At 40.1% G+C, this 17,665-nt stretch overlaps 2 protein-coding genes across 5 annotated transcripts in view; both read right to left on the bottom strand.

The window, feature by feature from the left end:
• Positions 1–17: 17 nt before the first annotated feature.
• On the bottom strand, positions 18–7,782 carry cnga2a (cyclic nucleotide gated channel subunit alpha 2a). Its single transcript, XM_067456428.1, has 7 exons — positions 7,436–7,782; positions 4,424–4,531; positions 4,220–4,330; positions 2,551–2,727; positions 2,337–2,444; positions 1,827–1,933; positions 18–1,703 (listed from the first exon to the last, which is right to left on the bottom strand). Exons 2-7 carry the CDS (start codon positions 4,528–4,530, stop codon positions 283–285), a joined length of 2,031 nt encoding a protein of 676 aa, XP_067312529.1. The 5' UTR covers position 4,531; positions 7,436–7,782; the 3' UTR covers positions 18–282.
• Positions 7,783–12,192: 4,410 nt separating this feature from the next.
• The window catches only part of pls3 (plastin 3 (T isoform)), a 66,985-nt gene continuing 61,512 nt past the window's right edge, over positions 12,193–17,665 (bottom strand). For all 4 annotated transcript variants that reach the window (XM_067456850.1, XM_067456849.1, XM_067456852.1 and 1 more), the window contains 5 exons: positions 16,576–16,693; positions 16,284–16,417; positions 14,893–15,016; positions 14,658–14,782; positions 12,193–13,261 (listed from right to left, as the gene is read on the bottom strand). In XM_067456850.1, the coding sequence (XP_067312951.1) occupies positions 13,129–13,261; positions 14,658–14,782; positions 14,893–15,016; positions 16,284–16,417; positions 16,576–16,693 (634 nt within the window). In that variant the 3' untranslated portion in view covers positions 12,193–13,128. The remainder of the gene's footprint in view (positions 13,262–14,657; positions 14,783–14,892; positions 15,017–16,283; positions 16,418–16,575; positions 16,694–17,665) is intronic.

Below are 17,665 nucleotides of genomic sequence, written 5' to 3'. Positions count from 1 at the left end.
GGTATACACAAGTTTAATAGTATTTATCCAAAGCGCTGTTCAGTTTTTATGTCAGAAAAGCAAACAAAGTTCACCTTTAAGCAGGATGACCAAAATCTTCAGGAAATTGTGTTATTTTATGCTTAACTGAGGTTTGTTCCATGACATATATAAATATAAATGAGACGCTTCCACATGTTTACTAACTGTTTTGACTGCTATAATTATTGTAATGTGTTCATAAATTATTGCTATTCAGTGGCCATCAAGACTAGTGTACAGGGTTGTCTCTTAAACTTATGCTCAGAGTTGGATGTTGACCTCACTGTGTGTACCATCACCATCAATGGTACTGTCATTGCCATCCGAGAGGAATCCGCTGCCAGAGTTATGTGTCCTACACTCCAGGGCTGTAAGTCTTTGCTTCAGACGCTGTTGAGTAGCTGTGTACTCAGCCAGTAACCGAGCAAACCGAGTCTGAAGTATTTCAAGAGTAGCCTCCAACTTCTCCACTTTCTCCTCAACCCGTTCTTCTCCCATTCCACCGGCATCCAACTCCTCCAGCAGACCCTCTTTCCGAAGAATCTGTCTTCCCCTTTCTTCCAGAACTTTCTTGGCATCCGGATACTCCATTACAGCCTCCATCAGGTCGTCCTTTGACAAACAAAAGAGGTCAGAGTAGCCAATGCTACGGATGTTAGCTGTGCGACGGTTGCCCATTTTGCTCCCTTTGATGTTGAGGATGCTAATCTCGCCAAAGCAGCTGCCGCCCGTCAAGTGTGCGAACTGGGTCACCCCATCATCAGCCACAACAGCAAGGCGCCCCTCTTTTATGATGTACATCTCTTTTCCTATGTCTCCCTTTCGGCAGATGTAGTCTCCGGGGCTGAAGACCTGTGGCCTCAGCTTGAGCACCAGTTCCACCAAAAGCCCTGCCTCACAGTCCTGGAAGATACGGACCTTCTTCAACGTTTCTAAGTGCACATTGATAGCAATCTCAGCCCGCAGTTTGTTGGGTAGATTCTTTAGGACATCCTGCTCATCAATTGCTTTCTTGTTGGTCCACAAGTAGTCGAACCATTTGATGACTCTAGCTTCTAGCTCTTTGCTGACCTTTCTGAACTGCATGTAGTGTTTGATGGCGTCGATGTGAGCTTGAAACTCGGTCCGTGTGGCATTCATGTTTGATATCATGGCTCCTACGTTACCAACAATGGTGGCGAAAATGAGTACGCCAACAAGGAAATCAAAAACAACAAAAAGATACTCCTCATCCCGCACCGGAGCCGGCATTTCCCCAATGGTTGTCAACGTGAGGGTTGACCAGTAGAGGCAGTAAACGTATCCTCTTGTGAGAGTCCCAAACTCAGGGTCAGAAATGTTTGGGTAGACCCACTGGTCGGATCCAAAGCCCAGAGATTTGGAGATGGCAAAGTAGATGCAGGCGTTCCAGTGAATGATGACTAGGATATAGAGCACCAAGATGCAAATGCGGAAAATGTTGGGGTAATTTGTGCGGGTCTCGGTGCGGTCGAAGAACTCGAACAGGCGTGAGAACCGCATCAGTCGATTGAAACGCAGCTCTGGTACATGAATGCCAATGACGATGTAGGCTAGATCCGTGGGTAGTATGGACAGCAGGTCTAGCTTGAACTGCAAAGTATGAAAGTAGCTTTCTCTTAATTTGGTAAGGTCTTTCACCAGAAGACCCTGCTCAAGGAAACCTATAGTGAAGATACATATTGTCAAATCTTAATGATTACACATATACACTTAATTTTTGCACCAAAGCATCTATCTAATCAATAGTGCAAAGCATTACAATTCTTCCAAAAACAGATTCTGACCTGTTCTCAGTCTTGCACAGGTATCCAGTATGTATATAACATCAGAGAGATAATCCAAAACCAGCCACAGAATGAAGTTCCTGGTTTGAAGCTCATCAAAGCAGCCCCTGTGTTTGGCATATGAATAATGAAACACATCAGCTTGAGTCAGGACTAACCCTTTCACATATGGTACAATAACACTTATTTACATGAATCATCATTAAAATGAGAACCTAGATCACACACGCTTGCTCATGAGGTCTAATTATATCGCTTGGATTGAATGGAAGAACAGCTGCTACAAATACCTTCCTCATAAGCCGTAGTTGCAGTGCTCAGCATGCAAAATGATTAGGTTTATTCTGTCTTCCACTTACAGTATTCAGATTCATTTCAGATTAATTAATTTTAAATTCATCATTGGAATCAATGGATTATTTCCAGGAACTTATATATCTATATATCAGCTGTAAACTCAAGAAGAAAAAAAGAAGATTGGTAGATAAATGGCCATTTTTTTTGTCTTACCTAGCCACGACAAAGCACCAGTTGTACAATACAGCTGTGGCAATAACAAACAGCCAGCGGTAGTACAGGTCATCAGCAGGTGCCAGTATGAAAACATCAGACTTTTTCCTGATAACCAGATGCATTTATAATTTTATGAGGTTGCATGTGTTTTTTAAAAAGGCAATGGAGATTTCACACAGTTGTAAGATAATGGGGGCGAGGACAAACTCACTTGCTTTTGCCGCTGTGGTTCCCTTCATGAGCATCAGATCTACTGATGCTTATCCGACTGGGAGCAACTTGAAGTTCAGGTCCTCTGAAGCGCTCTAAGAAAGAATCTGGCCTTTCCTCCTCTTCCTGAAGGCTCTTATGGGCCCAGTCTCTAAGAGTGACCACCATACTCACCAACCTTGAAAACAATGAGAACAAATGAATCAATGTGGAAACAACCATTGTGAGAAATTTAGAAGTATTTAATTTCAAGAGTTCACCTTCCATCCATGTCTAAATAGAAATAAACTAAATCTCCTTCTAGATGTTCCCTAACTTCAGATATGGAGAACTTTGAAAGGTACTGCATCTTCCCAAAGGATCTCAACAAGAGTGCCTTGTTCTTCGGTTCTGGGGAGTATAGCAAATGTCTTAGTTACTATTGTAACCCCCTTTCCATGATGGAGGGAACAAGACTTTGTCCATCCTGCCACAACTCGAAACCGCCTGCTGAAATTGCCTGGACAGTATTTTGGCTCCTCAGCTCAAATTAATAAATGAGTGGAGCCACTTTTATACCCGTATGTCCGGGGGAGTGGCTGGCATGCAAATTTTACTTGCCAATTCTCTTTGGGCTTTTCTGAAACATCAGAGATGTTCGGACCTCCCAAGTGTGACCCCTAGTGTCAGTCTCGAGACAACATCTCGCTCTCTCCATTGAGGAATGGAGGTTACAATAATAACAGAGACGTTTTAAACAAACAGTGAACAGAGGAGTGTCTGCTGGCAAAAAAAGAGAATGCGAAAGACCTCGGAATAAAACAAGAATCAATATTGGCTTAGCTTTTCGGAGATGTCGAGGACTGAGGGAATGTTGTAAAAGTGACATGGAGATAGCGTTATTATTACTCAACAGGTGAGTAAGGTATTTTATTGAACAGATCAATTGCCATGTGTAGCTCTCTGTGAAGGTTCATTTCATTATGTTCCCAGCAAGCAATAACCATTTCACTGTTTTTGTTAACTATAGACCCAATAAAGTCTGGCTATGAGTGGCTATAACCAACCTTGAATTTGGTTACGTTTCATTTTTGTCAAAAAATCTTCTGAAATGTATGGTATTCCATCATGCAAGCAAAGTCAACAGTGATTACAATGTGTTTGGTTTAATTTCTTTGACATGTTCCTGTTCTAGATGAGTAGTCTACTCTTTTTATAATTTCACTGACAACCCAAATTTTGGGCTTTTTAGCCCCTTGTTTTAGCCTAGAATTCAGGGCTGTGTTTGGACGGCTATTAGACGTCTTTTAAACACAAACCCTGCTAGGGTTTTTGTCGCTCTGTGCTACAGTTGGTTATTAATACATAAAGCTACAGCTAGTGAGCTTGAGATCCTTTTAATCTAAACATGTTAAATCTCTTCAGCGTAAAAGTGAGCATAAAACTGTTTTATGTTTTATGAGCAGTAGGATAATCTCTCTCTCTGTTTAGTTATGAGAAAGAACCATATTCATCCACACAGTCATACAGAGCTGAAGCACAACCAAAACAATGTTCTTCAGCAAAATGCATGAAGTTCTCTTTTTAAACCACTAGAGGGCCATGGTGTACCTTTAGCCGATTTAAAATTGCAAAGCAATCCATACTTGAATAAACCCAAATGAACTGAAGAAACTGTCCATGACACTCACCTCGACAGCGCCCCTCTTCCCCGAAAGGAGTTCTGTGAGTTCAGTCCGCGTGGCTCGAGGGTGGCCACTCGCTGTAATTCAGATGACGTGTCGTCACATATGGACTGACCACTGCATTGGCAAAGAGTCAAAGAGGGATTTATACAGATTGACAGACCATGCGTGTGTGTTAGACGACTGATGTTGAGCTTTACGATATCTCACCGGCTGAGAGTGCTATCGGCTCGCTCTGACTCATCTTCAACAGAAGTCTTCACAGACAGTCTGTGGGCTGATAAATCCATGCTCTCCACCAGCACTTGTCCAGTCATGCTGTAAAAGAGTTTTGTAGAGCTGATTCTTTACCTAATTAAACACTTTCATAGATATATTTCAGCTCTAAAGCATACACAGTCTCTGTAAACGCACTCTGACAACACAAAATATTATTTGTACAATGCAATGCAAAAATACTAAAAAGAAGAAATTGTTATAGTATCGAAGACAACAAGTTGGAAATATCTCAAATAATTTTGTGGGGTGCAGGTGCTTCTCAGCTGGTGTGACTTTATGATTACTTATGCTTGCAGTTTAACACATTATTCATACCATAACACTAAATAAGTGTCTTTATAGAAAGGTTATACTACTACATGCGTATATAAAAATATTTGAAGTTTCACAAACTAATTTCGGGAGAAGCACGCGCAAACAATTAAATCTAATTAAACACAGGTGGAGCAGGCTCAGATAATTAACCCAATTGGAACACAAGAGGAGCACATTAAACTAATCAGTTAATCAATGATAGGAGGTGTATATAGACAGCCGATTTACCTTCCTGTCATTGACAGTTTCTCAGCATCCCACCACCACCCCTTCTCCGCACTTACTTAAATCAACTGCTATAAATATCAAATAAATCACAATTGGAATCTAGTTCTAAACTATCCATGTCGGGGGGGGATACTCTGGGTTCGGGCAAATTCTCCGAGCCTGGAGCCCTCCCCGGACAGCACGCCAAATACGCATAATCTTTACTCTATTTAATTGATGTAAGTGTGAACTCGTGAAACATACATTTGCGTGTTCATTTTTTTAATTTAATTTTAAAATGGACAGCAATATTTTTTATAATATCTGGCAACATGGCAAATATACAATATTATTGGATTATATGAAAGTTAAATTCATATTTAATGATCTATAAGCATTTCAAAGTTTTTTTTTTTTTGATGACAGGACATGCTTGTGTAAATTGTAGATTTAATTTAATTGAAATTAAGACATTAAAGTGACCTTTTAAACACAAGTTAAAAACTCTGCTGCTATTGGTGTAAATTATGCATATGGTGCTCAAAAGTCATGAAGGACTATGCTAGCCTAGAAATCTAGACGCACCCTAGCGGCAGCAAATCTAATCTGCCGTGAGTGTCGTCTAGCAACTCTCAATACCCTTCTGAGCTGTAATTGCCAAACTCTTGACGGGCCAATCACATCGTGTATAGAGTGGGTGGGCGGGGCCATAACGACGACGGCCGAGTTGCGTTTGCGTGCTTCTAGTAAACACAGAAACTGGCGAACGGCGGTCTTTCGAATCAGCTTTGACTGCGACTCTGGAAGACTTGGAGTTAAGCTTTTCTCTGAGAAAAGAACAAAGAACGGCACTGAAGTCATTCTTAAAAAGGGAAGATGTGTTCAGAGTTTAGCCGACCGGATACGGCGAATGTTTAATCTGTCAACGAGCTCTGCTTCACCTTCGTTGCTCTGGTTGGTTGTAGCGCTATCCTATCGCGTGCAGAGGGAGTTTGAAAGACAACCGTTTATCCGCCCCAGACATCTTGATGTGGGTCTGGCTTGTCAGGCTACAACTATGCAGTACTTTCTGTGAAAATCCAATGCAATCATGGCGAGGCTCTTTTGGAACTGAACTCGCTTCATCCAGTAACTGATTTATTGGAAATAAATGACTTTTGCTAGATTTTGGTGTGTACGTGTAAAACATCAATACTGAGAATTATGCTCAGCCGTCTCATGCTGTGCCCTTAAAAAAACAAGCCTACTATTAAACTATTCAGCTGTGTTGTTTTTATTTTTATTTTTACATATTTTTGTCTGTAGTGTTGTGTATGACATTTTTAAACTGAGAATCCTCCACCCTATTGTTAACACAACTCCGAGCACACCATTAATTTTTAACAGGGTTGAAATGTTGCACAAAACCTGCTGTGAAAGAAAGGGGAATGTCTTAATAATATACAGGCATCTGTGGCTCAATGAAGAACCTTTAACGTCAATGAAACCTTCCTATTCCACAAAAGGTCCCTTATAGTGGACAAATACTTTATAGTGTCCTGAATAATATTTTAAATATAAGATGTAGCTAACACTTTATTTTAGGGTTCAATTCTCGCTATGAACTAGCTGCTTATTAGCATGCATATTACTAGGATATTGTCTGTTTATTAGCACTTATAAAGCACATATTAATGCCTTATTCTGCATGACCTTATTCTACATCCCTTAATCCGACCCAATACCTAAACTTAAATGCTACAAAAACTACCTTACTAACTATTAATAAGCAGTAAATTAGGAGATTATTGAGGCAAAAGTTGTAGTTAATAGTAAATATGTGTTCCCCATACTAAAGCATTACCAAGATGCATACATATAATCCACAAGACTAAATAATGGCTGCATTTATAAAAATGACCCCTTGAATCTTAATTCTGTGCGCCATCTCCTAGACGAGCCATGTTTTGTGAGTTGTTCTTTGCTTGTCCTGAGCAGTGAAACTGAGCACTGTTCTTGAGAAAAATCCTCCATTTCACGCATATTATTTGGTTTACCAGCATCTTTTGCATTTTTGAACCCTTTCCAGCAGTGACTGTATGTTTTTAAGATTCGTCATTTAACATAATTGTTAACATAATTCACATTTTGAAAGGTATAAGTAAACTTTTGACCACAATTTAGAAAGTGAATTGAAAATGGTTTAAACTGTTACAATTGTAGAGCTTTATGATCATGAGATGACGAGACGTGACCTTAAAATAGAGATCATTACTGCATTTGAAGCCTTTGCACTGAACGCTATTTCAGATCTGACAAGGTAATATTTCCACATATTATTTAATTGATTAATTTATAATATTACTTAGAATATGACCATGTAATAGCATAACACAGTGCATTGATGATTAAGGAACAGAAGTGTTGTGTTTATTCACTCACCTGCTTGTATTTTGAGCCGTTTCAGGTTTTTGAAACAATGACTTGTATTAATTTTCCATAACTTTGAAGAACTTGCTTCCGAGCATCCTTCCTCTCCCGAGCTCTGAAGAGTTTCCCTCTGACTTCAGCGCAGTGATGTTTTATCTGTCTGGTTCATGGACGTGCTGCGTTTGTTCCAGAGAAATCTGAAGTGAAGGGTTGTGTTGTGATTGAAATGAGGCTGAGAGGGCGGACGAGTGTGTGGAGGCCGGGAGGGGGACGCGAGGCACATTACCATACGGCTCTCCAGCCATCACACACCTCTCCACCGCCTCCTCACATCTCACGCCATCCCTCCCAACATCAATCTCAATGTCTTTTTCTCCGTCCTCTGTATCTCTAAACTCTGATCTGTTTGTGTGTCCAGCGCAGTTGTGAGATTCAAAGGTGCTCCTGTGGTTTTGTGAGAGTAGAGAGGCTTATTGTTATTCCAGCAGATGCTTGTGCGTTTGAAGTGCACTGATTGCAGCATTGTGTTTTTGATGCTCAGCCTTTGCTCTTGATCACACACACACACACACACTGTTTGCTGCTATATTTCTCAACCATGTCACCAGTGGTTTTAGTGCTTCTGTCTGATTGATTCCCTACACAAGAGAAATTATGAATATAGAGATAGACTCAAATACTTTTTTTGTATACATGTATTTAATGGTGGGTCTAAAGGCTGATTTTAAGGAAATGAGCCAAAAGGCATCTGGGCAAGATATAGTCAAAGAGGACGACGTACACTACCCCTCAAAAAGCTTGGAATAATTACGATTTATTTGAAAGAAGTCTCTTATGCTTACCATGGATGTATTTATACAGTAAAAACTAATATTGTGAAATATTATTCCAATTTAAAATAAGTGTTTTCTATTTAAATATACACTGATCAGACATAACTTTATGAAAGGAGTAACACTGATGATCTCTTCATCACGGCTCCTGTTAGTGGGTGGGATATATTAGGCAGCAAGTGAACATTTTGTCCTCACAGTTGACGTGTTAGAAGCAGGAAAAATGGGCAAGCGTGAGGATCTGAGCGAGTTTGACAAGGAACAAAATTGTAACGGCTAGACGACTGGGTCAGAGCATCTCCAAAACTGCAGCTCTTGTGGGCTGTTCCCGGTCTGCAGTGGTCAGTATCTATCAAAAGTGCTCCAAGGAAGGAACAGTGGAGAACCGGCCACAGGGTCATGGGCGGCCAAGGCTCATTGATGCACGTGGGGAGCGAAGGCTGGCCTGTGTGGTCCGATCAAACAGACGAGCTGCTGGAGCTCAAACTGCTCCAGAAGTTAATGCTGGTTCTGATAGAAAGGTGTCAGAATACACAGAGCAGCTCAGTTTGTAGCGTATGACCAGTCAGGGTGACCTCTGACCCCTAACTCTGCTGAAAGCACCAACAGTGGCACGTGAGCGTCAGAACTGGACCACCGAGCAATGGAAGAAGATGACCTGGTCTGAGGAATCACGTGTTCTTGTACATCACGTGGATGGCCAGGTGTGTGTGCGTGGCTTACCTGAGGAACACATGGCCCCAGGATGCACTATGGGAAGAAGGCGAGCCGGCGGAGGCAGTGTGATGCTTTGGCCAATGTTCTGCTGGGAAACCTTGGGTCCTCCATCCATGAGGATGTCACTTTGACACGCTCCACCTACCTAAGCATTGATGAGACCATGTTCACCCTTTGATGGAAACGGTATTCCCTGGTGGCTGTGGCTCTTTCATCAGGATAATGCTCCTGACACAAAGCAAAAATTGTTCAGTAGTCCTCCATCCATGTGGATGTTACTTTGACAACGCTCAAGCATCTGTGGGATGTGTTGAACAAAAACGTCCAATCCCTCGAGGCTCCACCTTGCAACTTATCGGGCCATAATGCAAAGCTGAATTTCCACCATCATTACTTTAGTCCTCAGTGTCACATGATCTTTCAGAAATAATATGATATGATGATTTGCAATGGATCAAAGCATGGCCCTAGCTCCGACGGCTGCAGACCATGGTCCACTACCTAGCACAATCCTGGATCCATCTCATGGGGGACAAGGTTGGCTTTCAGAGTGGCAGATCAACAACTGATGTTGGTGCATGCGGCCGGCATCCATAGCCCTGTGGTCTTAGCGCTCTCGAGCTTGGTCCTGGTCCTTGGTGCTCCCAGTAATGCCAGCCACCATTTGGTGTGTATGGGCTGCACACACTTCCCCTGAGACGGCAGCGTCCACCACGGCTAAGGAGGCCGACTCTGGGGATGCTAAGGAAGGTTCTCTGCTCCCCCAGTCTGCTTTATTATGGTCATGGAGGCCGTCTCTGAACTCTCTATGCCCCCCATCACACCCACTAAAGCCGTCTCTGAACTATCAGGACTCTCTCTCTCTATCTCCATCTCCACCGTAGTGGTTTCCAGACTCACCAGCTCAGCCGATGAATGTGTATGTGGGGCCCACATGGGTTATTCTTGGGCTACATGTCAAGTCATCTTTATTTATATAGGACCTTTTAACAGCTTTAGAGTGATGACAGGAAAATAATGCAACAAAATGTCATTGTGAAATGAAAACAGTAATGTCATTGTCCAGCTCAGTTCAATTCTCATACAATAGCGTCAATGCAGGCAGATCAATAATATAGTAATCATATAGATCAATTATAGGTCCCCAACTAAGCAAGCCAAAAGCATCAAAGGCGACAGTGGCAAGGAATGAAAACTCAATCCGGTGACAGAATGAAGAAAAGAAAAAAAAACCTTGGAAGAAACCAAGACAGAGTGGGCATTGTCCCAAAATGGCCATTATATCAAGGGTATAATATATTTAAGTGTATTATAGGCTCAAAATGGGGAAAACAAATGCTCCGCAGGCTCCACCATGGTGGTCTCCATCTCCGCCTTGCCCTGCTGCTTCACCTTATCCAGGCCCACCTCCACCATCTTACAGGCCTGGCCCGCCATCCCTCCACTTTTGACACAATTTACATCATGGAGCTGGAATGTTAGTATAGTCATTTCCAAAATAAAACACAGGCCTAACAGTTTTCCAACCCCTTCAGACCCTGCATCACATTTTTTGGTTCAAACCGATAAAATTGTATTTCTTTATAACGAGTACTGTCTGTTCACTGATTGGTCCCTGATCAACCAATCACAATGAATATATGACCCATAACACCTTCCGCGTTCATCACCGGAACTTGCGCTATGCCTACGTCCTATATGTCAAAGGAATCCAAGAACAAAATACCAAATTTCCATGTGCACCTTGACCAAGGTGGTAATCTAGCGCTCGGAAAGCATTCCACCCATAGGGGCGGCCATTGCTAACCAAGCCATCACCTGCTGTTAGCGTCCCATTGACTCCCATTCATTTTTGAGTCACTTTGACAGTGAATAACTTTACATCTGAGGCGTTTAAAGACTCCATTTGTCAATTGTTTATTTCTAAAGAAACACGACAATGCATAAAAGGCTCCGTTACCTTGTGTCTTACTATCGCCCCGCAGAAGCTGTTTTTGTAAAAATAGGCTAACGATTGCGTCATAACCAACGCGACTCTGTCGCACAGTTGAGAAATTACCGTATAGACCTGAGGAGACGCTCGCAGGCAATCTTTTACTGTCTATGAGACAGTCGGGGGGACGTGGAGACAAAGTCTGATTAAGTCAAAGGAGAAGAATGGAGAGAAGCCCATAGTGAGCCAAAAGCAACGGGAGGAAATATTTAAACAACGTGATTCAGCTTTCACTTTCCACAACTACTAGAAGACCTACAGCTGTCAGACAGGAGGCTCACGTCACATCTACGTCCTCAGTCTGAGCCTGCGCAGTTCGCTCAGCCATCAGGAAGTGAGTGCCTCTGATTGGCCTCATTTTTCCGCTGTTGAAGTCAATGGGATAGCTCTGTCCATTTATTTTACTGTCTATGATTTTGACAAGCGGATATTTTGGAAAGTGCTGAGGCAAGTTTGTGCGCCATCTAGTGGTTTAGAAGAAAATAAAATCAAAGATGTAATTTATCCCGGTGCACCTTTAACCCTGTTGTACCCTACATATACAATGGGGCAAAAAAGTATTTAGTCAGCCACCAATTGTGCAAGTTCTTCCACTTAAAAAGATGAGAGATGCCTGCAATTTTCATCATAGGTACACTTCAACTATGAGAGACAGAATGAGGGGAAAAATCCAGAAAATCACATCAACAGATTTTTAAAGAAATTATTATCTACACGGTATCTTTTATATTTATTTGATCCTTCTCAGGACCAAAACCTGTTCGTTATGCCGTTCGCAATGCTTTGTCCTATTCTTTGTACTTTTAGCTTCAAATGCAAGTTTTTAATGTTATGCTTCTCCCCATAGCTGAGTGGTTTGGTTCATGTCCTATAACACTTCAACAAAAACCTCTTTTTAAATCCCTAAGGAAGAAATGAATGGAAAAAATATTTCCGGAACCAACGCTGCTGAAAAATTGAGTGGCACTTTTGCGCTTTATCACAAAGAATTGTATTATTTTTATTTTACATCATAATGTTACACTTTTGTTTGTTTTTTATTCTAAAATGCACATTTTTAATGTGACGTGTCACTGTTTGACCCCTCTGTGTTCATAGGCTTCACGTGAGACTTATGAATATAGGGATGATAATCTAGTTTTCCTGAGCAACACTACTTCATCTAGAACACAAAACACTGTTTAAGGAAAAAAGAAAAGGAAAGAATACAGAATAATAATGCTATGCACAGTTGCACAATTTTCTGCTTTATTTTAATGATGTTTTTCAGTTACAGACATTTGGTGTCAGCTGCTTCGGTCCACAGAAAACATGCTGCCGTCTGACCAGACACTTCCAGTTTCATTCCCGGCAACACAGTCCCTCACCAGCAGCCGACGCTAACAGGTTTGACACTGACCACACGAGACGGGTCAGTTCCTCTGCGTCTATCTTCATATTCAACGTACAGCTGGTTAATGCTTAAAGCTTTTAAAGACGTTTTCTGAGGAGTGTATTGTTTTAAATAAAAAATATAGATCATGCATAGTTCATTCTGTTTGGATGTCTCGTACGCAGAAAGCCGTTTTGAGTATACATAAACATAAGGCAAATAGTACACAACTATGGAATGTGTTAAAGTGTCCCACTGAAAAGTATCTGGCATATTCCATAACATGTCTAAAACATAAGAAAAATAAGCGGCCCAATTCAATGATTCAAACACAATCATGTTCTGCATAGAGGCAATACTGCGTCTAGTAAGGCCAGTCGTGACTCTAACCGTCCAAAGCTGTCAACTCGAGACCTACAGCTATCCCTCGTACATTCTTCCTTAATCGATTATGTAAGTAGAGCATTGCAAAGCAGAGTCCGACACGGTTTAGATCCAACGCATATATGCTTTAGTCATCTTGCATTCATTGCCAATAAAATTTGGTATTAATTTGTCCCTTTCGCAGACGGAATCGTAATTGTTTTGGTCTATAAGAACCGACCCTCCCTTTCCATAAACTTCAAGCCCATTTCAACTTTTGTAGTCCTGCCAAACGTAAGCATGATTCTTTAACATCTGTTGCCATTTTTATTGTGGTTGTAATAAATTTACTGAACCAGAAGCCTTTCAACCAGCAAAATGGCTTTTGGGTAGGACATCAGCGCTTGATTGTCTGCAGCGTCCTGTTTTACGCCCTCTTCATCCCTCGGCCCATTAGACACGCGAACACGGTCATGACCATCTTGGGTTTGACCTCCACTAGATCATCAGGCAGGGCGTAGACACGAGCGCCGATCTTCCTGGCCATGGACACAGCAAACCTGCAAGACACGCACAAACATAACCTTACTATACTTTTCTTTCATATTCAAGTACCTCAAATGGGCTATATGTAAGGATTTTCGGACCTACTTTATATTAGGTGTAATATCAGTATCCCACCTCAATATCAGCAAAGGTGTTTTGCAATATAATACAATAAGTAAGCACATTGTATTTATTTTTTGATGTAAGTACATGGTACTTAAGGCCACCTAATATAAAGTGTAGGCGATTAATCGCTTTTTTATTTTACATTTAATCATTTATGCCACTGTGTGAACAGCTTGTAACTAAATGTAAAAAGCAAGACCTTCCCTGACTTGCCAGGTTGTCTATTTAAGCCTGTAGGCTGATTTTTATGTGAAGGACTCTCAAATCAGAAGGATGTCAGGATATGTGCGCTCCTGAGAGCCTCTCTTCCGCTCAATTACACATGAAGCGAATGTTAATACAATGTTCAGGATAAAAACGAAAGAGACATTCTGAACTGTAATGCACAGTTGTTTCATGCAAAGAAAATGAAACTATAGACCCACATAACCAGATCTATATAGTATCAAATATACTTTATAATCAAACTATCATAACAGTGTAATTGTTATGAGCTCATCTGTTGATATAATGGCAGTTAATCTGGTTTAAACATCCACATCACTGCGATCAGATGCTTTCTGAACTGCTGTTTTCTCACCGCTTGAGTGTTTATCTTGGTATTGATAAGAAAGTCTATTCATCTAAACATGCTCTCAGCATTACAGCATAACATAACAGCAACCGTTATGTATTTATTACCTTAGAATGAGCCGTTTCTATCTACACACACCGCGGGTCCCCTTACAGTGAAGCCGCCATTTTGTACCGCCATGTTTCTACAGTGGCTCTTAATGGACAAACTGCTCTACACAGCGCTAGCTACTCTCTGCTCTCTCAGACGACAATATCTTTGTCCTGTTGTAGCTTCTCTATGTGCTCCGAAAAGGAGGGGTGAGCAGTGGGTGATTGTAATTCACAACCTCACCACTAGATGCCGCTAAAAATCACACACTGCACCTTTAAAACTCAGGCAATGTTTTTCATAAACAGTTTTTGTTATACTGGTTGGAAACTCTACACATCCTGATAGCAATCAATAATAAAAGTGGTCTAAATATCAAAACATGTCTTCTGTGGAAGTCAAAAAATGTTTGTCCAATCATTGCATTCGGACCATGTGTCTCTCATGACGCTTTCAGACTCTGCTCTGGCTGCTCACGTTCATGTGTTTTGGAGGAGGCGTGGCTTTGGAGGGAGAGGGTGGGATCTTATGCTTTCAAAGCTAGTTTGCTATTGCTAGCCTCTCCGAGATTGCCTACCCTACCTTTATGTTATCTAATGAGCGCTCTTTTGAAATCTTACTTTGCATTGTCCAGTTTGTCTGCTTCGCTAAGACTTCCTCTCTTCACGAGGTCGTAGTTGACGCAGCCGGGCTGGATGGCATCAATCAGGTCCAGTACCGCCAGACTGGAGCTGATCTCTTTGTCCTGTAGTTCAGAACACGACACTTACTTCTGATGTTACACCAACACGTACAGGCACATGAATACTGGCTGCTATATATATTTGTTAGTTGTATAAAAGAAGGGTTGTGCACCTTGAAACTCGATATTTTGGTTGATTTTCCTGCCTGAGACAAAGTCTTGTTAACCCAGTTGACGATGATCTCGTCGTTGACCTTCTGCCCGTCGCCGAGGTTCTCTAGTACATTCAGAGTGTATCTGGAAGACAACAGCAAACACTCAACATGAGCTTTCCACCAAAATACTCAAGCTTTATACACATATACATGCTATAAAAAAATAAAAATAATAAAAAAATAAAAATAAAAATAAGAAAAAATAAGAAAAAATAATAAAATAAAATATAATAAATAATAAAAATAAATAAATATATATAATATATATTTAAATATATATATATATATATATGTGTGTATATATATATATATATGTGTGTATATATATATATATATATATATATATATATATATATATATATATATATATATATATATATATATATAAATATAAGAAAAAATAATAAAATTAAATAATAAAATAAATATATAATAAATATATAATAAATAATAATAATAATAAAATAATAAAAAAAGTACACACATATATATATAATAAAATAACATGTATAATAATAAAATAAAAACAAACTTTGTTAATAGACTTTTAGATGTTTATGATCAACTAAATGTTTAATTATTAATGCTGGTATCTTGAAGGGAAAAGAGTCCAGGGTGAAGTCCATAGAAAATGTAAAAGACATGGGGGGTGAAAAACAACCCACACGTAGCGGCCCAAAAACTGCCTTCTTTAGAATAAATTAAAGCTTTTTAATAATTTGAAGAAGAGTGCCTTGGATTTGCATTTTTGTTGTTTTTAAATAAAATATGAACTTAACAGTATTTGCATAACAGTTTTATAATTCAAGACCTTGTAATAAAAAAAGAAGAAGCATTTATTGATCAAGGGTATTGTCCATTTAATAATATGCTATTGTTCTGAAGTTTGGGGATCTCAAGCATGCATTTATTTGATCAAATATACATTAAAAACAGTAATATTGTGAAATATTCCCATTTACAATATTTTTTATGTGAATATATTTTAATATGCAATTTATTCCTGTAATTTTTTAGCATCATTACTCCAGTCTTCAGTGTCACATGATCCTTCAGAAATCATTCTAATATGATTATTATTAACAATGTTGAAAACTTGGTTTGACAACAAATTTTTCAATAGAAAGCTCAATAGAACAGCATTTATTTGAAATAGAATCTTTTGTAACATTATTTTCTCTTTACTGCCACTTTTGATCCATTTAGTTTACGAAATTTATTACTCATTACATATAGATATTCCATATGCAAGATTTATGCTTTACTACAGTGGACTTTCTATTTGTTTAGTAGTTTAATTTTATATTTTCTAGCTCATAGGATACATCTATCTATGCTAATAGTTTTACCTCCTCATGAGCTGCCAGACCAGGGCGAGAGTGAGAGTCGGGTTCCCATCATTCAAGTCTTGCCCCCCGATGCCCACCAGTGAGAAATTGGCTTTGGTCTTCCCCAGTTCCACAGCGTAGTTACAGTTCTCCAGCTGAACACACACACACACACACACGCGCGTAAAAAATGAGGATAGAACGGCACTTTATCCAATCAGAAAACTGTTGCTCATTTTGCAGGTTTGGATTGGCTGACACGTCCTCAGAGGGCGGGGTTTTGGAGAAAATGTAATGAGAGTAGAATTAATACCTTTTTCATGTTGGCTCCTAGTTTGGGATATGGAGGCTTGTTGACTTTGTTGTTCCAGTCGACAGGAACCTTGATCTTCTCGTAGAGTTGCAGGATGACCAGAGCATCCTGGAGGTCACTGAGGCGATAGGAAAAGATCAATGTAACACTCAAGTACGTATAGAAATGAGATGCCATTCATATGACTGAGTTGATCACTGATCCCATAAAGTTTTGGGAATTACGTTAAATACACATCCAATGCATGAGAACTTGGTAACACTTTAGTACAGGGAACACACATTCACTATTAACTACGACTTTTGCCTCAATAAACTCTAAAGTTAGTAAGGTAGTTTTTGTAGCATTTAAGTTTAGGTATTGGGTCGGATTAAGGGATGTAGAATAAGGTCATGCAGAATAAGGCATTAATATGTGCTTTATAAGTGCTAATAAACAGACAATATCCTAGTAATATGCATGCTAATGCATGCAAGCAACTAGTTAATAGTTAATAACTGAACCCTAAAATAAAGTGTTACCGAGAACTTCACTATCAGCTTGATTTGGTTTTCATGAAATCGATTAGGGCCGCATTTACACTGCATGATTCAAGTGACCCAATTCTGATTTTTTTCCTGATGTGGCACAGATCGGATATGAATTACGGACATGTAAGCAGGAAAAAAAGCACATGAATTCCAATATCCTCAGATCGGTTTCAGGCCTCATTTATATGTGGAAATAAATCTGATATGAATCGGATATGTGCGTTTGTGCCTGCTGTGTAAAGCCTAGTTCAGACTGCACGATTTTCACACTCGTCGGGTCACTGCTCTATTCACACTGCAGGACTATCTGGGGTATCATTCAGTCACTGCTGTGTTCACACTGACCGATGGTTTGACGACAGAGGAGTTTACACTGCATGACTGAACAAGAGGAAGAATCGCCGACAACTCTCTCTCCGGTGTGCAAACTACGTTTCCCAACTACACGTGCGATGTGATGAGTAAACAACGCGAGATCACACGTGCATCAGACCGGAGTTCTCGCGCAAGACTTGGAATTGTTATTAAAGTGATAAACTGCACAAAGTTTGCTTCAAATT

Source organism: Pseudorasbora parva, chromosome 11 (assembly GCF_024679245.1).
Source record: "Pseudorasbora parva isolate DD20220531a chromosome 11, ASM2467924v1, whole genome shotgun sequence".
Lineage (NCBI taxonomy): Eukaryota > Metazoa > Chordata > Actinopteri > Cypriniformes > Gobionidae > Pseudorasbora > Pseudorasbora parva.
This window is presented reverse-complemented; position numbering and strand designations above follow the sequence as displayed.